Below are 23,848 nucleotides of genomic sequence, written 5' to 3'. Positions count from 1 at the left end.
ACTAGAACCAAATAATTAAGTAGCAAATTGGTCAAATGCATTTCATCGGGTAAACCCATCTTTAATGTATTTCATGTTAACAATATAAAGTGAGAGAGAATAACTGAATAGTCTGTAAATTGATGTGTAAATAATAATGTACAATAGAGAGCGTTATATAGGCTAGATATGTGTGCAGTACAAGTAATATGAGTAAACTACAAGCACAGTATACTGAGCTAAGCCCAATGAGCTAATCTAGTCTAAGTTATACACTAACATCCCCCCTCAAACTCGAGGTGGCAAGTAGGAAGCCAATTGGAGTTTGGATATAAGATTTCAAAGACGTCCAGGTGGGTGAGTCTTGGTGAAAATATTAGCAGGCTAGTTAGCAGAGGAGATAGAGAACAACTTGAGATTGCCTTTCTTGAGATGCTGGCAAGTGATGTGGCAGTCAATCTCAATGTGCTTGGTGCGTTCATGGAAGACATTATTATGAGCAATGTAGATAGCACTATGATTGTCACAATAAAGAGAAGTGGCAGTGGGTTGTGGAGCATCCATGTTAGCCATGAGCCAGCGAAGCCAGACAAGCTCGCAGGTGGTGTTGGCAAGGGCATGATACTTAGCCTTAGTACTGGAATGGGAAATCACATCCTGCTTCTTGCTACGCCATGAGACAAGAGAAGTATCCAACGGGAAATAGAAACCTGTGATAGAGCATCGATCAGTCGGATCACCTGCCTAGTCTGCATCTGAATAAGGATGAAGCTTGAGAGAAGACCAAGAGGAGTAGTGGAGACCATGATAAAGTGTGCCCTTGACATATCGGAAAATTCGAAGAACAGCAGCATAGTGGACAGAATGAGGGGCATCCATGAACTTACTAACCATACCCACGGCATGTGAAATATTCGTACAAGTAATAGTGAGATAGATTAGACTACCAACCAACTGACGATAGTGAGTAGCATCGAATATATGTTCACCATCCAAGGGTGTGAGTTTTGCATTGTATTCCAAGGGAGTGGAAACAGTCTTGTTGTCGGTGATACCGACTTTGGAGAGAAGATCAGAAGCATATTTAGTTTGGGAAAGATAGTATCCATCAGAGGATGAGGTAACCTTAAGCCCAAGAAAATAGCTGAGAGTGCCCAAATCTTTCATCCCAAAATGCTGACTAAAGTGCTGAAAAGAGCAGATACGTGCTGAAAAGAGCAGATACCTGCAGAATCATCTTTAGTAATAATCATATCATCAATATAAAGAATAATAAGAGTGATACCAATAGAGGATCTTTGGACAAAGGGAGCAGAGTCATGAGGATTTGAAGTGAAACTCTGCTGAGCAACAACTGAGCTAACTTTTCAAACCAAACTCAAGGAGCCTGTTTGAAGCCATAAAGAGCACGGCGAAGGCGACAAACTTGACTACCTGAGTGTGGATAGCTAGGGGGTGGTTGCATGTACACTTCTTCTTGGAGGTTGCCATTGAGGAAAGCATTCTTCACATCCATTTGATAAAGAGGCCATCGGCGAACAACAGCTACAACAATGAGACATCTGACAGATGTAAGGCGAGCAACATGAGCAAATGTTTCCTCATAGTCAATGCCATACTCTTGAGTAAAGCCTTTGGCAACTAGGCAAGCCTTGTATCATTCAACAGATCCATCAACCTTGGTCTTGATCTTGTAAACCACCTACAACCTATTACAGATTGACCAGGAGGAAAATCAACTATATCCCAAGTGTGATTCTTATGAAGGGTATCTAGTTATTCGTTTATAGCTTGCTGCCAAAGAGGGTCAGTATGAGCCTTACGATAGGTGTGAGGTTCATACATAGAGGGTGGCAAGAGCAAAAAAGCAGTGATAATCAATGAGATAAGGGGGAGGAATGCTTACCTGAGTGGAACGACGAAGTTCAGGACCAATAGGAGACTCTGGAGAAGGTGGTGCCACAAGATCCAAGACAGGCGGGTCATATGCTGGGGACAGAACCAGGGATGAGTCGTTTGGAGAGGCAGTCGATGTCGAAGAATCCTCCACAAGTTCAGGATAGAGAGGGAGGAAAAGATCAATAAAAATGGGAGACTTTGAGGCAGAGGACGCAGAAAACTGCTGGAGACTCGTGAAAGGATGATGTTCCCAAAACTCAACATGACAGGAGACACGAAGGCAATGAGAAATGAGATCATAGCAGCGAAACCCCTTTTTAGATACACCATAACCAAGGAAACAATAGAGACGAGCACAAGGTTGAAGCTCTGTTCGTTCATGAGGAGGAAGAGAGACAAAGCAAGCATAACCAAAAACCTGAAGAGAGAAGTAGTCAGGGGTTTGACCATAAAGAAACTCGAATGGTGATTTGTTGTGTGTAGTTGGTGAAGGAATACAATTAATGGTGTACACAGAAGTGAGTGTGACCTCACCCCAAAAGCGTTCAGGAAGAGAGGTAAAAATGAGAAAGGTGTAGACAACATCAAGAGTGTGACAATATTTTCGTTCTGCACGACCATTTTGTTGAGAGGTGTAAGGACAAGACCGCTGAGTAAGGGTCCTATGATTGTCTAAAAAGGATAAGAAAGATTTATTATTATATTCTTGGGGATTATCTGATCGAAAGACTTGTGTGGTTGAACTGTGTTTCAATCATTTTATGAAATGTGTGGTAAATAGACATAAGTTCAGACCTATGGTGAAGCAATTAAATCCAAGTATATTGAGAAAAATTATTCACAAATATGACAAAATATCTAGATCCCCACTCAATGGGAATAGGTGCAAGACCCCAAATATCAGAATGTATAAGATCAAAAGGTGCAAAAGAAAATGAGTCACTATTAATTAAAGGGCATTTTTGTTTGTAGCCAAAATGACAGGAAGTACAATCAAAATTTTGAAATTGAACTGAACCTAAATGACCTTGAGAAGCTAACAACTGAAGACGAGATAAGGATGGATGACCAAGACAAGCATGCCATAGATCAGGTGAGGGGGTGGCAGTGGTAGCAGCAACAGAAACAACCTGTGAAGGAATCTTCAAGTCATGAACCTCAAACATGCGACCAACCTTATGGCATGTTCCAAGCACTTGACCCGTCCGGGGATCCTGCACATCTACACCATGATTAGTAAATAGAAGATTTATGCCTAATTCACAAAGTTGACTAACAGAAAGCAAATTGAGGGATAACTTTGGGATATGAAAAGTGTCACTAAGGGATAAACAAGAATAAGAGATTGTTCCTTTATGACTAACAGGCATATGAGTTCCATTAACAATCTAAATGGTGGTGGGGTGTTCTAAGGGTGCATTATCAGAAAATTGGGATTCATTAGGAGTCATATGGTTACAACATGTAGTATTAAAAAACTAAGGTTGTTTACCTGAGGTGACAGAAAGGGCAATGGAAGTTCGGGATAAAACTTGTTGAATTACTGCCTCAATATTAGCCGTAGTAAGTGAGAAATCCAAAGATGGACTTGTAGGAAACGATGGATCTAAAGGACATAGAGCAGCTGCCCGAGGAAGAGAAGTTTTATTCTGCTCTTGCATAAATTTCTATAATTTATGACAAATTGAGATGTCATGGCCTTTGGCATGGCAAAACTTGCAGCGAGTACCTTTGGAAGATTGAGAGGTGGGACGCCGAGAGTTTATTCATGGAAGAGTAGTGAATGTAGTAATGGGAGGCTGTGGAGATGGTGTAGCCAATACATGATCAGATAATGACATGTGATAAGTAGGCCGACGGTTCTCCTCAAAAATGAGCTCCTTGATTACAACATCAAGAGAAGGAGTAGGAGATTAGCTAAATAGAGAAGCCCTAGTAGGCTCAAAATCCTCACGTAAACCCATCATGAAGTGCATAAATTACGGCGATCCTGATATTTGACAAAGAGCTCAATGTCCTTAGAACACACTAGTGGAGGATTTGCAAAAGAGTTGTTCTCACATAGTAGAAGTTTGAGAATAAAAATCAGAAATAGATTGACCTGTCTCTTGGCGCATTTGATAAAATTTTGATTCAATATGGAACTCTAGGCTTGAATCATTAGTGCAATTATAGCGATTGGCCAGAAATTTCCAAGCAGGCTCAGCAGTCTCAAGACGAGGAAGAAGATTATGAATGGAGGGAACAAAGGTATTGATAAACCAAGACAAGATCTTACTTTGAATACTCTCCCATTCCTCTAGGCATTCTTCATAATCATCCACTGTATTAGCAGTCTTAGAGGCATCTTCAACAGCTGTGGCTTTGGACTTAGGTTTTGGTACTGACTTAGGAATTGAACCCGTCACATATCTCCATAGTTTACGATCCTTGAGAAAGATAGTCATATTTTGAGACCATGCATGATAGTTAGTAGGACCATCCAACATAATGGTGATAGGACGTAATAATGAAGAAAATGACCAAAAAGTGGGATTTAGAGACCTTAAATGAAGAAACGGAGCCCAAAATTGGAATCTATGCAAAAAACTGAGCAAGATAGCCCCATTCAAAAATTTCTACTTTGGTTAAAAAGTCAACACAAAAGTCAATGATTAACAGTGTAGGTCAACGGTTAGAAGTCAACAGTACTGTTTGCTGACGTCACTGGATGACGTGTGTTGCTGACGTGGCAGATGATGTGCTAGGGTTGACATGGCACTCAGAGGTGTTGAGCATGTGTAGCGACTAGAGTTGCGTGGCGGCAGCTTGTTAGGCGCGTAAGGATCTCGGCAGCGTGTGATAGTGCGTGCGGTGCGTTTTCGACAAGCAGAAACTTGGGGCGGCGCGTGAGGGCGCGTGTGAGCTCTGTTGGGATTGTTTCTAGTTGGGTTTTGATTGGAGAAGTCTGATTTATCACGTCATGATTGTGGTTCGATGATTTGATTGATGAATAGACTAGATCCGAGAGGTAATGGTTGGGTGTGACGGCGGTGACTCGCTTTTGACGATGGCTATCGATGAAGGTGAGGGCAGCGGAAGAACGCCAAAAAATACCACTAGATCAGAGCAATGACTCTGATACCATGTTAACAATATAAAATGAGAGAAAAAAAATGAATAGTCTGTATATTGATGTGTAAATAATAATGTACAATAGAGAGTCTTATATGGGCTAGGTATGTGTGCAGTACAAGTAATATGAGTAAACTACAAGTACATTATACTGGGCTAAGCCCAATGTGCTAATCAGTCTAAGCTATACACTAACATTTCATTTTAAAAAACTCTCATTTCCAAGATGAATTAAGCCCCCTTTGGAACTGGCAGTTGAATGGAGGTACTTTAAATCTAATGCTAATGGAGTAAATACTTTAACAGCTATATATACCTTTGACGAAGTGAGAATTTCTACTAGAGAAAAAATGGCAACGTTCATGGCGAATGTTGACAGTGAAAAAGTGAAAACAACTGTTACAAATAGAGCTTCTAGTGTAGACCGGTTCATCACTGAACTCGTACTCTCCTGCAACTATAGCAACCGTCGGCCCCAATCATTGGATTGGACATCGAGTTCAATGATTTGAATGACTCCACCAAGTGCAAGGCTGCAACGCTGCAACTTTGCTTGGGCTCTGTTGCATTATAATACCACTCGTTCACATGGAACTGGTTCCTCAATCTTTAATCAACTTTCTCTCTGCTCCTCTCTTTTGTTTTGTGGGTGTTGGGATACATAAGTTGCTAAGTTTTCTTCGAAGGGACTATGGGTTTGAACTTGAATGCAGAAATGTGGTGGACTTAAAACCGATTCTTGATTTGGCTGTGTATTGTGGAAGCCTCGAAGTCGAAGCCAAGCCCTTGAGTGTCATCAGGGGGAACTGGGGTGCCGGCAATCTTAATATGGAGCAAATTGAGAGTGCTGCTTCTGATAAATATGTTATTCCCTTGAGATGTTTTCATGATAAATAAATGAAAATTGAAAGTTGTTTTGGGTGGAAATTATATTTGGTAATTGGTATCCGGGTGAACTTGGTTGGGAGCAATTGGTTTAAATTAAGAATTATAGTATTACATCATGTCGTATGTTTCATCTTCTATTCCTGTTCATGAATATTGGATAAAATAATAAAGAGAAAACCTTGTTCCTCTTGTGGGTTTCATTTTTGCTCGGATTCACTTTTATATGTTCTCCAATATATGCATGTCCAAGTTCAATCATGTGGCCACTGGCCATGTGTAACTATTCCATTTTTTTTCATCAAAAAATTCAGCAAAAATTAAAGACACTTATCAGACAAAAATGCTTTGTCCTCACTTGTGTCTCTACTCTCTACCTTCGATCCCTTGAACAGCACTAGAAGATACCTTTTATCGTGCAATTTCTTTATATTTTAGCCTTAAATATATCATGCTAATTGAACTTGTCACTGTGTGGAGCTCCTGTGGACCTAAGTGATATGGTCCATGCGCACATTTTTTTGGAGGCAAAGAGCCAACATTGGATACCAAAGTTGTCCCATTAATATAATTAGCATGATAGAACTACTTTCATTTTCAAATTAATGCATCTTTTTTCATTTAAAAGATAACCAAGAAGGTACCATGAATATTCTCTCATTCTTCTAAAGCACTGCACTCCTGACTTTAGTATACTCCTAACTGTGCTGCCGGCGATTAATTACCTCTAGATATACAATACAATGTATAAAAATGTTAGATATTTCTAAAATACTTAGTCAACAAAGAGTTGTATAAATGTAGTTTCAAAAACAGAGATTTGTTCAGGATGTAATGGAAGAGATTCCTATTTACACGTTGGTTATCCATAACGCAAGTTACGCAAGCAACTAAGCACATTGCATAGAAAAATCATTTATAAACCAAAAAAAAAAAAAAAAATTTTGAGTTCATGAGTCACGACATTTCGGGTTACCATTGGTTACTATAGATAGGATGTTATTGTTTAGTGCTTATGGTAATCTCGGAAGTGAGTTTTTGATTCAAGGGGCTACATTATACATTCATGATAATGGAGAAAGTATTTAAAACAGATGGAAGGAAATAAAATCTCGCCAATGAATTGTATTTCAATTGGTATTTCATTCCTCTCTCGTGGGAGTTGGGACTTGGCTTTGTTAGAGAAAATTAAATGTAAGAAGGATAAACCAAAACAGGAAAAAGTAAGAAATTAATTTTTTCAATTATAAATGTTCGATAAAAAAAAAAGTGAAAATAAAATAGAACATCGAATATTAAAATTTATTTATATCCTAGTATTGAATTGTTTAAACCTGGTCAATGAACTTTATAACTTAATTAATATTCATATGTTTCCAACATAGACATTTATATAAGGTTAAAATTCCTCACCCCATTATAATTACCAAATTAACAACAAAATTATTTAAACTTAAGTGAGAAAATAATTAAATCACATTCATTAACTAGTAATTACTATGTAAGTTCCGCATATTCTGATAAAAAAAATTAACTACTATCCAAGTTTATAAACTTTTTATAACAAAATTTGTATTGAGTTTCAGTCTGATCTTGAAATGAGAAGCGCTACTTCCTTAATACCTTTATAACAAATATTATGTGGTAAATTGTTTTTTGTTTTATTTTAACTCATATTACTTTTTTTTTCTTATTAGTAATAACCAATAATAACTTGTCACTTATCATTTATTGTAAACATAACATTTTCTCTTAAAATGGGCCTAGAAAAGTTATACCGGTTGATATGGTGACCATTCTATGAAGTGATCAAACGGTGGAAACAGAATGAAGAGTCATGCATATCTGTAACAATGTAGTTGTAGTTAGCCGTTGCCATATGTAGACAAGCTGACACGTTCTTCATCCAAGTTTTTTTGACATTTTTAACAAACTTCAAACCTTAAATAAACTGTTTTATTTTAATATAAATAATAATGTATTGTTTTAATTTAAATAAGACTTGTATGTCTTTGTGCTCGCAGAGAGACATGGCATACAAACTCTATTATCTGGGAACAAACGTTGTCACCAAACCCATTGATTCCCTTGGGTTCTTCGCTTTGACTCAAGGTAAATAACCTCGTACTTTTTTTTTGGGTTTTTAGATTTTGTTTGTTTTTGCTCTTTTCAGTTTTGGATGACACAATTACAATGGTTAATGTTTCTGTTTTTGGTGGTTTATTTTTGTGGGGTTCTGGTTTTGGAATATTGGTTAAGTGGTTTTAACAAGTTTTAGCGCCTGTGTTTGTTAGCTCCAGTTGGGTTAGTTTTTGGGGTCTAAATTTTGTGGTTTTTGAATTTTGTTTATTCATTTTTGCAATCTCTCTGTTTTATTTTAGCAGAAAAAGCTCAATTTTTTTATAAGAAAACTTTATGAGAGGTTATATAATATATGCAGCAGAGTAATTCTCGATTTCATTGTCTAAACTTTTCAATTATAAATGCAGGATTCTAATGGCGGGTTTGGGTGCTCTTTTGTTTGAGAATTAGACTTTAATAGGGTTAGATTCTTTTTTTATCCTTAGAATTTAATTGTTTTAGATTTTTGGATCTCAATTTTAAGCTGTGGTTCAAAGGATTTTACAAGTTTTTATCATCCACTTGCCTTGAGAAACTGGAAGGAAATAAAGAAAGCTTGGTTTCATGAGATTAGTATTGAAGTGAAGGTGTAATTTGTGTTAGTTTGAAGAGTTATAACTATGTTATTGTGGTAAAAGGGGTCATTTGTTTCTGCATTCTCAAGGGTAGGGGAGAGGTGGGTAAATAAAGGATTTTATTTGAGGTGAAAGGGGCAGTTTTTATGGATTCAAGGGAAAATGACTTTGAATTTGATATTGAAAGTGGTGGGACAACTAATGAAGAGGAGGCAAGCAAGGATCTTGGCTCAAGCAAGAGACAAGTGAAGAAAATTCTCAAAAAGGTTTCCAGTGGGATTTTGAATTTCAATGGTGCAATTACACATGAGTGTGGCATTAGCTCGAGTAGTAATATGGTGAAATCTGGCGGTGTTGTGGATGTTGGTGTAGAGTTGTTGATAGACAAGAGTTCAGAAGAGGAAGAGAGTCGAGACCAAGTGGTTGTTGTTGAGAAGATGTGCATAGGAGAGAAGCATAAGAAGAATTCTAGGAAGCCTCCCAAACCGCCAAGACCTCCTAAAGGCCCATCATTGGATGCTGCTGACCGGAAGTTGGTTAGGGAGCTCGCTGATGTTGCCATGAGAAAGCGTGCAAGGATTGAAAGAATAAAGGCACTGAAGAAAGTGAAAGCAGGCAAGGGATCATCTTTGAACAGTGGACTATCTGCCATGGTCATCACACTTGTCTTCTTCCTCGTCATAACTTTTCAAGGTATATTTGCAATTTAAAGTTTGATTTCCCCTTTTCCTTCCTATGCTCTTTGGTGCCCCATACCATAATTTATGTGCATTAAATTCATGGGTGGCATTTCAGTTCTATAGCATTGTAGCAAACTCAGTAATTGGTCAAAATTTCCAAAATTGACCCTAAAAGGATTAGTTTCTTCACAGTTTGGAAACATTGATATACTGGGCTCGTGTCATTCTGTGTACAATGTTGAAGGTGCAGAATTTCCTTTTTGCGAGATGAAATTGGGATTCTTGAAGCATCTATTTCTAAGGCTTTGGATTGCTTCCTTAGGGATTTGCAACCCTTCTCGGGATTTCATTTGATGTTTGGAACTTCAGTTTTTGATTATTTTACTGTACTTCTTTTGTTCTTGTGCTTCTCTTGTATGCTTCTCACATACCAGGCCATGCACTCGCCTTTGTCAATGTTCTTTCTATAAAAAAAAAATTTACTCATGAAAATTTTGTTGTTCTAATCTGTAAGGGAGTCTGATAATATAGTAAATGCTTAGGACCATAATTCGTTATTTTTTTAAATATCAGAAACCATTAAATTTTTGTTATAGTTACTGGTCTAAGATTGTATTAAGCTGTATCTTTAATCTTCAGGATTTCTGAGTTTCATGTAGGATTCTGTATGTGTGAGTTTTGAGTCACAGATGCAATTCATAGATCTCCCCAGAGCAAGTTTTGTAGAATCCCTTAGTAAATTTGAGTATCTAAAGCTATTCCAAGGTAGCAACTTATATATAGTTCCCTTAAGCTTTTGCCCTGCAAGTGTTATGTTACATTACATAAGCATAGTGCTGATTTATCAATACAGTCAAATACAGTTTTCACTTTGCAAGATCTAATTATTTAGTTTAAAACCTTGCAGAAAAAGTTGAAAGCCTCACCTTTCTGTCCTATTCTACAATATGCTGCCTTCTCTTGCTTGTTATGCTTTTTGTTCACTAAAGCATCAGAGAAGGATGCCAACTGACCAACTCTTTATAATGCATGATGTCTACTCTAGAATTCACTCTTTGAACCTTCCACAAATCATATATTTGCCCTCTGAAATGTGCAGAGGTAGTGCGGTTTGCTGGGGGATATAGTAATTTTGTAGGAATGGTAATACGTCAATGGCAGTTTATTTGTACATCAAATTGTGAAACTATATATCCTCTGTTGATGGTGATAGATGATGTTCTGGACGAAAGGTCTGGGTGGATGATATTTAGAAAAACTGTGTCTGGGCAAAAATGATCTTATGCGGGCCTCTCACAAGCTTGTGGGATCCAAATTCTTGTGCATAAGATACCTTCTTCTGTCAGGGGGGATTTACTTTGATTTGCATCTTGGATTAGTACATCCTGCAACATACTTCTTGATACTTATCTTTTTGCTAATACTGCTCTTATTGTGCCAACCAATCATGCCTGCTGTGGGGATATTGGGTGTCTTGGTTTCTCACTTTGCTTGCACTGGACATTCAAAATAGGTCCACTTGTATTTGTGATAATAACCTTCGGGCTATGATATGATACTCTAGCATCCCTCATTGCATGAGCTAAATGACCTTCTAGTTGTATTCATATCAATTTGTCCCATTCTGTTCATGGAGTAAGAGATGGAGTATTAGTAGCATTTTCCCTTAATGTCCTTTGGTGTAATGAGATCACTTCTGAGTTTCATTAGCTTCATTTCACTGTAGTTTTTCCTTTTTTTTTTCTCCTGAGGACGCTTGAAAGGTTAAGTATTCCTTGAAATGGTATGGAAGATGGAATTGAGTAATTTATTTTCTTTCAGGTTTCTAAGCAACACCTGTATAAATCCACACATAGAGACATGTTATCTTGCTAATGCTTTGAGCAAACGATTTTAAGTTAAACCCTAAGCTTCTTCCTTGTGGGGGAGTTTCTGATATTTACTGTCTGACCAACAATTTTTTGTGCTTGCGTGTGGTAATGTTAAAAAGATCTTGCCCATGCTTTGTGCAAAAAAATGGGGTTTCAAACCTTAGTAATGTCTTCTGTGGATGGGCCTTCTAGTGTCTGTGACCAAAAATTAATGAATCCTATTTGTGTGTGATTGTATACATCTTAATGTTGGTGAAACTTTGCCATAAACTCTCAGAAGCGTGGACCCAACTTCCTAATGTCTGTGACCAAACATTTTAATTATGCATATCCGTGTGGTTTACAACTTTATGTTGGTGAAACTTTGCTCGTAGGATTAAGCTCCAGAAGCAGCGTAACCGCGGGATTACCTGGGTCCCCTGAGCCAGCAGTGGCCACAAGTGAAAGTTTGATTTCGGTTCAGTTTTACAAGGACCCTTTTGCCTTCAATAGCAATGGATCTAGTTCTGGCTCTAGTAGGTGCGTATTCCTTCAATAAGATATATCTTTTCATGCCATGTGGTTATAAGAGTCCAAGATAAGCTTAATTCTGCGCTTCTATTTTTTTATTCACCTCATGTTCCATGTTAATGTAGTTTTGCAGAAGAGCAGCAGGCAGCTGGTTGAGGTCCTGGGGAAGAAGCGGTTAAAATTGCTAGATTATATGAAGTCTTTGAAGATGTCATCATATGAAATGCTCACATCTGGGGTATCATGCGTAGCAGCTCATTTAGACTTGATTTTTCCTCGATTTCAAAATATTGAGTCTATGCTTGCCTATTTTGGCTTCTGACTTCTCTACACTTGTATATACCAGAAAGCTCCAGTAGATGTTTGTAAAAGTAGGAGGATTCGTTTTGGCCTGTTTACTTTACCTATATACAAAAAAAGAATATATATATATATATATATATATATTTATAATTTATTAAACTTATCTAACAGTTTTTATTTTTACCTAAGGCTTTTGCTTTATTTTCCTATGGCTACTAAAATGTTTTGGTTGCTAGGCGAAGCGGTGGAGTGCTGCACCTTAGATGGCGAGAGTCCAATAGCTGAAAGCATCACTAGCTTACGCTAATACAATAAGCCAACAAATTATGACTTAATTATTCCATCTGTAAGTTCTATACAATCAAAGGAACTAAGAACTCGGAGTTAAAGTAATAATATTATTATTGAATCATTAGAACATCTTTGATATTTCTTTTAGTTTAATGTTTCTATTAAGTGGATATGGTTATTGGCAAGAACTTATTGAATCCATTGTTTGGGCTCATAATAAATTAAAGTTGCTCCTCTTTTTAATATAGATATAATTTTAATAATATCAAATTATTCTTATATTTATTTTCGTTCTCATTACTTAGAAAAAATAAGCAACCGGTTCAAATACAATGGTTTTCATTTTAGGAACTCCCAGTTCTGATGTGAGAATGCAGAAGTGTCAAGAAGCATAACACGTCTACTTTTAGAAAATAAGAAACAAAACATTTTTTTTTTCTTGAAAATATTCTCGAATTTACAAGGGTTCCTTAAATCCACAAGAGTCCTTGAATTCATAAGGAGAAATGGTCTGGAATCCAACAGAAAATAGAAAGAAAAAAAACTGAATTTTTATTAATATCAATAATACTGAAAAACGTTTACAGACTTAGGGATCTATTTAAGAGTTTCTTAAAACTTGACAAACAAGAAAATATATTCTAAAATTACTCTTAATTAATACCTAACCATAACATGAATCAAATTTGACCTGAAAAAGGATTAAAAACACCTAAAAACAAATAAATAATAACCCTAAACTTAAATAATGAAAATTACAAATTAAATACCAAAATTAAAAAATTACAATAATTAAATACTAAATTGTGTCCTACGGTCAAGTTTTCTGGCAAATATAGCCCTTTTTATCATTTCTTTGGTTGTACACTTGGGCATCCTTTTCCTTGTAGTTAAGGTAATGACTTCGGGTATGACCAGCTCCCATACAACCCTCTGAGCGAAATGTGGCAAAAGGAAGGAAAATCCATGGGCAATTGTTCACAGAGCAAGTTTAGCGGTTTCTTTACTGTTCCTAGGCTTCTTCGATCCAATTACTTTTCTTAGAGCACCAAGACCATTACCCAATTACCATCATAAGCAAATCCATGTGTAAGTTTGTCCCTGTACTATACAGAGTGCACAAAAAGAACCATAGCTCTGTACTATAGGATCGATGCACAAAAAGATCCAATGCATCAGACGCAAATCCATGTTGAAGACTTGAAGTGATTGGAGCATTTAAAAAAAAAAGGGGATGGTGTTATGCAATGTTAACATAAAATAAATAATACTGTATGTATTTACTGCTGCATCGTTAATCTGTAATGATGTACTCTTAAGCTTGTTAAAAAGGAAAAAGCTAAAATTTGAAACGGCAATTATTATTTTCTTTTTCTTTTGAGGCCCAAACCAACATCTCAAAATTTTTTTTTTTTAATATCATTTTTGGTAAATTAAACATGCATCCAATGAGTCTTAAACCCTATGTTGCACGGACACGGACACGGGGATACGGCAATTTTTGAAAAATAAAGACATGACATGGCGGGGACACGGCGGTTAAATAATTAATTAAATTTTATATTTAGACATATTTTTAAATATTTTTAGACATAAAAAGTGGCCCTTTCTCTGATGTAGCCGTAAAATTGATAAGTGGCCTTTTATGTACATCTATCCACCCATCACTTACAATGCTTAAACCCTTTTCTTTCCAAGTGTCTTTAATTCACCTCAACAACTTCTTAATATGTGCCCTCTCTTTTTGCAACAGAGTTGTTCTTAATTTATTGTAACTTGGAGGAATATAGCCTGCTAAATTATTATTAGCTTCAAATTTGATCATCTCAATCCAATACGGGTTCTTAACAAAGTGAAAGTGTAAACTAGCAGAATAAAATGTCCTAGTAATAAGAGAATCTAATTGCTCTCGACATTGATTGTTAAAAGCCCTCTCCAAAGGCGAATTCCCAACCCCTTTTTTTTTTTGAAAAAAATGGATGACTTGTAGCTGTACTACTCTCTCTACTGCCCAAATTAGGACTAGTAGGAGAATCAGTTGGTAAAGACACTAGCTTAAGCTTCTTCAATCTATGCGAAGATTCCTCATACGCATCTTCTAATTTCTGCATTTCATTTTGATACTCATCTCCAACCTTGGCACATGGTTGTATTCCAAACTTAGATAGTTTTAACAAGTGTGCCTTCACCCTTGAATAAGACCCCTTGAAAGTTTTTTCACAATAATTACATCTGAAAGCAACATTTTCACCACCAACACTTGCTTTTTCTAACTTAGGAACATATTTCCATAAAGGAGCAGCAGCTATCTCAGCTGATGATTTTTCACTTTCACTTTCAGTATTCATTTTAGTAAAATCACCTACAATATTTAACTTTAATAAATAAATAAAACTATAGTAGGAAACACAAAAACAAATTTATAAGTTATAACTTATATAAAAAAAAAAAAAAGGACAGAGGGCACCCACAGCAGCAGTGAAAAAAAAAAAAAAACGCGTTATAACTTATATAAATAAGTGAGTAACAGTACACCCATCCATTCACCAAAATTAATATCTGAAAGAAAGAAAGAAAGAAAAAAAAAAAAACGGAGAGAGAAGAGAATCAAGAGATCGGAGCTGTTGTCCACGCCGAGAGAGAGAGAGAGAGAGATCAGAAGGGACAGAGGACAGAGGGCACAACGTCGATGTCGGAGCTCACTGATCGGCTCGATCTAAATCCGGCGAGGGACAGAGGGCATCGGCAGTGACAGAGGGAGGGTGGGTTGAGAAGAACTTGAGATGTGGTTTCAACTTTTAGTCTAAGAGACTCTAAACTTGCTTTATTGTTTTAGGATTATCACAAAATCAATGGTATTGGTAAGTCCACCTGTCAAAATCTGTGATTTTTTTTTTCATTGCTGGCGTGTTGGAGCCGCGTTAGCGCCGTGTCGGAGAAGCAAAAAAAAAAAAAGAGACACCACCGGACACCGGAATCCGGCGCGTCGTACCCGTTCCGGTGTCCGACACGTGTTGGATACCGACACGACGCCAAAAATGACGTGTCTGTACAACCTAGCTTAAACCTATATCCTATATCGTACCTCTACAGTCAACTCTGACCACTCTTCAAATATGAAACTCATACTCAAAACTCACTAAAGTGGGTGAGGAGTGAGGACATCTTCAAATAATCTACATATATATAAGAATTTTGCATATATAGTTTGAAAAATTCAATGAACCTACATTCTTTTTTTAATATATTTTGAGCAGGGACAATGAACCATACTATAGTTACGTTGATAGCCACAATTCAAAAGGGTTTTGTTGAATTCCCATGATAGATCTCTCTCAGTTGCCCATCCTGCAAAGACTTCTATTAACATACACAGGTTTATTAAACAAATATGGAGCGCTGATTTCTGGCATTTATGGTTGTAATAAGATATATGAAAAATGGTTCTATACGTTGAGAAATTTAATGAACTATTTAGATTCTTCTCCATTATTCCCAACTCTTTTGGTACTTTTTGAGCTAGAAAGCTCAAAGCCCATTCTGCAAATTTATACAAGTAAACAAATTTTTGGTAGCATGGAGGAGCAGCCGTTATTTTGTGAAAAAAGTTAAAGCAGTACGGCATTTGAAACTGAAATGTGCACGCACACTCTTACGTACAACATCGTGGTCGGCTAGCTATTACGTTTGAGCTTCGTTATTCTTATCTTCTCCGAGTTCAACATTTGACATTTTCCTTCCCACACGCTTCTCTTTTTTGCCATATAGCTTGATAAGGATAGGAGGTCACACAACTAGGATTTCAAGAATGGGAAGGCCAAAAATAAAATTTTAACTAATGTACATAATAAAATTATTATATAAAGAAAGAGAAAAGTTAATGGATATCTTATAGACATTCATTTAGGAAATATTTTTAAAATTTTTTTAATGAGAAAAAGTAATTAATTATTTTTAATAAATTTTTATATTTTTCCAATAAAAGTGATGTTAATTTTTTATAGAATTTCAACTTATGGTGTCAGTTTATGATGATTGTCCTTTTTATCATTAAATCAACTACTAATTAGTTTTTGGTATATTCAAGGATTGAACTACAGATTTCTTATTCAATCATCAGAAATTTTATCAGTTGAGCTCTACGTAAAGTCTATCCTACAAAGTATTTTCGGATTCTCCAAAGTTGAATAAGATTGGACATCTTATTCAACCATCAGATGTTCAATCTTGTCCCATCAAAAAAAAAAAAAAAAAAAAAAAAAAAGATGTTCAATATTTCTTTCTTGTATCCTTGGGTCAATTCTCATTCGGGCACAATTATCGGTTATCAATTTCCATTCTAATCCCTCCAATAGTATTCCTAGGATTTTCACCTAATATCCTATTGTTATTCTAATTCTACAATATTTATGACTGTCGAAAATTAGGTAATAGTAAACTGATTAATTGAGTATTCATGAATTCTACAACCTATTTCCAAAAAGTGAGATTTTCTTGAACTTAAGCATAAGAGACACTTTAAGTCAACATCTTACCATCCTTTTGTCTATTGCAAATGTCCATGTTAGCCACCCAATTAGCTGCATAATAAGTTTTCGCTGTTTATGGATTAGTTTTTTCTCTTGTGACAAAGATTGTATGGATAACTAGTTGATTTATTTATTTACTTTTTATTTTATAACATCTTATAAAATCATATGAAGATCAAAATATGTATGTTACAAAATTTGAATATAATAATAAGAAATACTCAACATATATGGTCTTTTTTTAAGGAAAAGCCTAGGAATATAAATTTTTTCACAACTTCTTACCACAACTATGATGAAGAAAAAATGGTGGATCCATGTGTAAATGATGGTAAATTACTCACAATTTGCAACGTTAGAGTTGTGACAAAAAAAGTTGTGGAATAATTTGTAGTCCTAGAGCTACTCTTCTTTTAATCTCCAAGTTATCTTTCATGGTTGACACTTGACACAAAAGCTTTCAAAGTTCTTCTTGACTTCTTCTAATATTAACTCAAAAGTTTTTAAAGCCCACATTTTTCACATCGTTACTCTTGATGGTGTTATAAGATATGCCAAATCCTAAACTCGTCCATATGACTCGTCCTAAGGAAATGTTGGATGGCATACAGCATATTCGTCCAAGGTAAGCCCGTTCGACCGTAAAGTCGGTTGGATGAGCGCCTTGCGTCCTGAACATGTTGAAACTACTTTTGTTTTCCTGTCAGGCTACAAACCGTTCCCCTAATAAACGGTTGTGGAAAAAAGACCCCAAATAATGTAACTTCCATGGTGGTTATGGAAGTTACCTCTGAATCCTCCGAACTCCACAACGGTAGGAGAAGTAACTACCTCAAACAAGCACTATATAAGGGCTCTTCTACGGGAAGGTAAGGCATTCAGACACTTCCACACAAATTGGAATTCCAAAAATACTGACTTTACCATCAGAGGATTCTTGACTGGTCCTCCCCGGTCTCCTCTGATTTTGTGTTTATCTTTTCAGGACATTCCAAGTAACATTGAGATCATCAACGCTCGAGACATTCAGTCTACTAATTTCCTTGTGTTCATCAGTTGGCGCTGTCTGTGGGGAAGAGTTTTGTTAGATTTTATCTGAGTTCTACAATTCCTTTCTCTGACAAAAAGGCTGCAATGGTTAGGATTAGATCAAAGGCTACCAGCCTAGGCCATTAAGAAAGTAGGGATGCTTCTAGCAATCCCTATCGCGATCGTCAATCTGCACCTGCCATGCAACCATCCTCTATTCAACATGTGCAATCCATGGCAGCCGCTATGGCAAAGTTAACTCGCCAGAACCAAGAACTGACAAGGGAGATTAATCTCAGGAGGCAATGAGGCATATGGAGAAGAACAAGGCCAGAGCCAGGGAGATGGAAGAAATGCTGTGCCTAAAAGTCAATCAAGGGGCACCACATCAAGAAGGGTGCCACACTTGGAGAGAGAGATCGACTTGATGAGGAAGGTTATGGATGAGATGAGGGAGAACATGAGAAGAACAAATCCTGTAAAGGATCTAGTTCACTGAACAGATTCCCCTTTCACGGCTTCCATCAATGGTCACTCCTTGCCTCCAAAATTCAAGATGCCTTCCTTGGATTCGTATGATGGAGTGTGTGACCCTTTTGATCACATTGCTACTTTTAAGACTACAATGCACCTTCAGGGGGTCCTGGATGAAATTATGTGTAGAGCCTTCCCTACCACCCTCAAAGGTCTGGCACGAGTGTGGTTCAGTAAAATTCCCCCAAATTCGGTAACTTCTTTCAAGAGTTGAGCACGTTGTTCGTTAATAACTTCATTGGGGGACAGAGACACAAGCGTTCTTCGTCCAGCCTGTTGACCATAGAACAGGGGGAGAATGAAAGCCTGCGATCCTTTATCACTTGTTTCAACAAGGAAGCCCTGATGGTGGATGAGGTGGAAGATAAGCTACTATTGGCGGCCTTTCACAATGGGGATAATTCTGATTTGTTCATCCACAAACTTTATGAGAAGGAGCCTCAGTCTATGGCTAAACTAGTCCATTCAGCCTAAAACTTTATGAATGCAGAAGATGCGATCATAGCCAAGAAGAGGGAGAGAGCTGAGAGAATGGAAGCAAACCCCATGTGCCACTCCGAGCAGACCTCTCGTCTAAAAAAGGGACGGACGGAAGATAAAAAAGACCGAGATGGCAAAAAGGCTGGTCCTTCAGCACGGAGTTAATAATACATGCCATTGAACACGCCGCTCGAGCAAGTCCTTATGCAAATCAAGGACAATCCTTCCTTAAAATGGTCGGAGAAAATGAAGGGAGACCCCAAAACACAATAGGAACAAGTATTGCCGCTTCCATAAAGACTATGGGCATGACACAAACGAATGTTACGATCTGAAACAGCAGATTGAAAATCTTATAAGACAAGAAAAGTTGAGAAATTTTCTTGGACGAGAACATAAGGATGAAAAGTTGAAAGGGAAGGTAGAAGAGTCGTCGCAACCCTTGCTTGGAGAGATAAGAGTTATTATAGGAGGAAGCTCAGTAGGTCAGTCATCCAAGTCCAGGAAGACGTATTTGAAAGTAGTGCAGAATGTTCAACTCTCTGGACGATCTCCAAGGATGAGGACCACGGACGAGCAAGCAATCACATTCATGGACGCAGATGCTGAAAGAGTTCACCACCCCCATGACGATGCCATTGTTATTACTTTGCTTATTGTCGATTATACAACTAGAAGGGTATTGGTGGACAATGGAAGTTCAACAGATATTTTATATTACCTTGCCTTTCAGCAAATAAGGCACGGATGAGACCAACTTCATCCAGTAAACTCACCCTTGGTAGGATTCGGTGGAATGAAGGTGCAGCCTGTAGGCACTGTCACATTATCTGTCGTGGTGGGGGCATACCCACAACAGGTAGCCAGGGACGTGAATTTCTTGGTAGTAGATTGTTCATCCTCCTACAATGCCATAATTGGAAGACCAACTTTAAATAGTTGGAAAGCAGTTTCGTCTACTTACCACCTGTCAGTCAAATTTCCAACGGAGCATGGGATAGGACAAGTGCAGGGAGATCAACTGGCAGCAAGAGAATGCTACCTGGCCATGTTGGCCATGGACGAGCAAGTTCAGATGATAAATATTAAGGAAAGGAGAGTTGTGACAGAGCCCATCAAAGCATTAGAGAATATTTCCTTGGACTAGAATAACCCCGAGAGGTGTACCAGGGTTGGAGCAGATTTAAAAGAGAAGATTAAGAAGGACCTCGTCCGTTTCTTGAGGAAGAGTATTGATGTGTTTGCTTGGAGTCATGAAGATATGCTGGGTATAGACCCTAGTGTCATTACCCACCGTCTAAATGTCTATCCTTCCTTTAAGCCTGTATGACAGAAGAAAATGGTGTTGCTCCTGAGAGAGACAATGCTATTAAAGAAGAAGTGTAGAAGTTGACCGTAGCAAAGTTCATTCGAGAAGTTTATTATCTAGATTGGTTGGCCAATGTAGTAATGGTCAAGAAGGCAAACGGTAAGTGGAGAATGTGTATAGATCTCACCGATCTAAATAGGGCTTGCCTTAAGGATAGCTACTCGTTGCCACGCATTGACCAATTGATAGATTCCACTGCGGGTCACAAACTGCTTAGCTTTATGGATGCTTTCTTTGGATACAATTAGATAAGGATGGATGAGGCAGACAAAGAGAAGACATCCTTCGTCACAAGTCAATGATTATTTTGTTATAAGGTGATACCCTTCGATTTGAAGAGCGCTGGGGCAACATATCAGAGGTTGGTTAACCACATGTTTCATCCACAGATTGGGCGGAATGTAGAAGTCTATGTAGATGACATGCAGGTGAAAAGTCAGGACGAGGGAAAGCATCCGGATGATTTGTAGGAAACATTTGACACACTTAGGCAGTACAACATGAGGTTGAACTGCGGGTCACAAACTGCTTAGCTTTATGGATGCTTTCTTTGGATACAATTAGATAAGGATGGATGAGGCAGACAAAGAGAAGACATCCTTCGTCACAAGTCAATGATTATTTTGTTATAAGGTGATACCCTTCGATTTGAAGAGCGCTGGGGCAACATATCAGAGGTTGGTTAACCACATGTTTCATCCACAGATTAGGCGGAATGTAGAAGTCTATGTAGATGACATGCAGGTGAAAAGTCAGGACGAGGGAAAGCATCCGGATGATTTGTAGGAAACATTTGACACACTTAGGCAGTACAACATGAGGTTGAAACCCAGTAAGTGTGCTTTCGGAGTGTCATCAGGGAAATTCCTGGGGTTTATGGTTTCACATAGGGGGATTGAAGCAAATCTAGACAAGATCCAAGCAATACTGAACATGGAAGCTCCAATATCAAAGAAGTTCAGTCTCTTACCGGACAAGTTGCTGCCCTCAACAGGTTTGTCTCTAAAACTACTGATAAATGTTTACCATTTTTTAAGGTTCTTAGAAAGACATTTGAATGGATGGACGAGTGTCAGAAAACTTTTCAAGACCTGAAGATATATCTCACCATGGCCTGCTTGCTGAGTCCATCTATGTTGGGAGAGGAATTGTACTTGTACTTAGCAGTGACTCCATATGCTGTAAGTTCAGCGTTAATCAGAGAAGAAGGAAGGGTGCAGAAGCTAGTCTACTACACAAGCAGAGCGTTCAGAGGAGTGGAAGGACGGTATCCATTGATAGAGAAATTGGCCTTTGCACTAATAATAGCTTCCAGGAAGTTGAGACATTACTTCCAAGCTCATGTCATCAATGTCATGACGGCTCATCCACTCAAGAAGGCAATGAACAAGTTGGAAGCCACAGGATGACTGATCCAATGGGCTGTCGAGCTCAGTGAATTTGACATTAGGTACCAACCCAGAAATGCAATAAAAGCTCAAGCCCTAGCTGACTTCATTGCAGAGTTCACTCCGAGTTATGATGACTTAAGCAAGGTGGAGAATAGTAAGAAGTGGATCGTCTGTGTGGATGGATCATCTACACAGCATGCAGGAGGAATAGGAGTTATGATACATAGTAGTATCAAACAACCAACAATGAAGTTGAGTACAAATCCCTTCTTAAAGGGTTGGAGTTGGCTAAATCTGTGGAAGCAGAATCGATACTCGTACTGGGAGACTCTCAACTAGTCATAGGCCAAGTAAATGGGACATGTGAAGTCAAAGAAGAACGAATGAAGAAGTACCTTAATAAGGTGGTACGCCTTGTAAAGAAGTTTAAGGAAGCTGATTTCGTTCAAATCCTGAGAGAAGAAAACATGGAAGTAGATACTTTAGTAAAGGAAGCCTTAGTGAGCGAAGTAATGGATGAGTTAGATGAAATTCAATACCTGCCCAGCATAGACTTTCCAGAAGTACAGCAGATAGAAGGTGAAGAAAATTGGATGACTCCAATAGTATCATACTTGAAGGACGGAAAGCTTCTAGAAGGAAAAGACGAGGCCAGGAAGCTCAGAGTTAGATCAGCCAGATACGTCCTTATGGACGAGGTACTATACAAAAGGGGTTTTTTGCAACCTTATCTGAGGTGTTTAGCTCTGGATGAGGCCAATTATGTATTGAGGGAGATTCATAAAAGAGCATGTGGCAACCACTCAAGAGCCAGATCACTTGTCCACAAAGTCGTCCGCATAGGCTACTACTGGCCAAATATGCAAGCTGATGTCAAGGCATATGTCAAGGTCTGTGATCAATGCCAATGGTTTAGTAATGTCCCCAGACAACTATCAGAACATCTCACCCCGATAATGGCCCCATGGTCTTTTGCATAATGGGAGCTAGACATCTTGGGTCCCTTTCCACTTGGGACGAGGCAGATGAAGTTTCTGGTGGTGGGTATTGATTATTTCACAAAGTGGGTAGAAGCAGAACCCTTAGCAAGTATCACATAACAAAATGTCAAGAATTTCGTCTGGAAGAACATTGTGTGCAAGTTTGGAGTGCCCAGAGTATTAGTGTCCGACAATGGACGACAATTTGACAATGCACTTTTCAGGGACTTCTGTGAACATTTCAGAATTCAAAATCATTATTCCTCGCCCACCCACCCCCAAGCAAACGGTAAGGCCGAAGTTGCAAACTGATTCTTGTTGAAAATCATCAAGACTCGGCTTGAGGGGGCAAAAGGAGTATGGCTAGATGAGCTACCAGGTGTTCTATGGGTGTATAGGATGACGGTGAGAACCCCTACAGGGGAAACTCCTTTCAAGCTTGCCTATGGAAGTGAAGTAGTCATACTTGCAAAAGTGCACATAGCCAACCACAGGGTGACGATGTATCAGGATAAGGACAACGAGGAACAACTCCATTTAAACCTCGATCTAATAGACGAGGTAAGGACGGAAGCTAAACATAGGACGGTGAGGTACAAAAACCTCGTGGCTAGGCAGTATGATGCAATGGTGAAGCGAAGACAGTTCAACATAGGAGACCTCGTCCTGAAAAAAGATTTCTTTGGTAACCAAGAACCCAGCTCATGGGAAACTGAGACCTAATTGGGAGGGACCCTACAAAGTTATCAATTGCAAAAGACAAGGATCCTACTACTTGGAAACTTTGGACGGGAGGAAGTTGGAGCACCCTTGGCATGTTGAACACCTGAAAAGGTATTACCAGTAAAGTCCCAGCCTGGACGAGCATTTCCTAGGATGAGCAGCTAAAAGTTTGTTTCGAAGTCTATTTAAATATAAGCTTTGTGCATGTGTTAATTTCCTAAAACTATATTTAGTCTTTAAAGTTGTGTGTCGTGAGCTATGTATGAGATTATGGAGTTTGTATTTATTAAATTCCCTAATGGCATTAGCTTCGAAGCACATGCCTCACCTATGAACAATGTTTATGCTATATACATAATGTTGTGTGAATTTTTAGTATTTATATTGTTTTTATTCAAAATAATCAACAAGAAGGCTAAAAGCCCAAGACAACTAAAATCTCTGGACGCGGAGATGTAACGTCTATAAGCTTCCCCAAGGGTAAAGCAAGGAAAAACAAGGCATATTCGTCCGGATAATGGATGAAGTAAAGCCCTTAATACATTAGTCCTACCCATGGATGAGGAAATGCATACATGAATATTT

At 38.0% G+C, this 23,848-nt stretch overlaps 1 protein-coding gene across 2 annotated transcripts; it reads left to right on the top strand.

The window, feature by feature from the left end:
* The first annotated feature begins 7,807 nt into the window (after nt 1-7,807).
* Nucleotides 7,808-12,100, top strand: LOC115970060. 2 transcript variants are annotated; one of them, XM_031089727.1, is made up of 4 exons: nt 7,808-7,989; nt 8,367-9,266; nt 11,499-11,643; nt 11,768-12,100. In XM_031089727.1, the coding sequence occupies exons 2-4, from the start codon at nt 8,720-8,722 to the stop codon at nt 11,811-11,813; spliced, it is 738 nt and encodes a 245-aa protein (XP_030945587.1). In that variant the 5' UTR covers nt 7,808-7,989; nt 8,367-8,719; the 3' UTR covers nt 11,814-12,100. The 2 variants fall into 2 exon arrangements, with proteins under 2 accessions (XP_030945587.1, XP_030945588.1); XM_031089728.1 differs by having other exon boundaries at nt 7,813-7,989; nt 11,760-12,100.
* The last annotated feature ends 11,748 nt before the right edge of the window (nt 12,101-23,848 follow it).

Source organism: Quercus lobata, chromosome 12, assembly GCF_001633185.2.
Source record: "Quercus lobata isolate SW786 chromosome 12, ValleyOak3.0 Primary Assembly, whole genome shotgun sequence".
Lineage (NCBI taxonomy): Eukaryota > Viridiplantae > Streptophyta > Magnoliopsida > Fagales > Fagaceae > Quercus > Quercus lobata.
The sequence above is the reverse complement of the archived record's forward strand: the minus strand, read 5'-3'. Positions and strand labels throughout refer to the sequence as shown.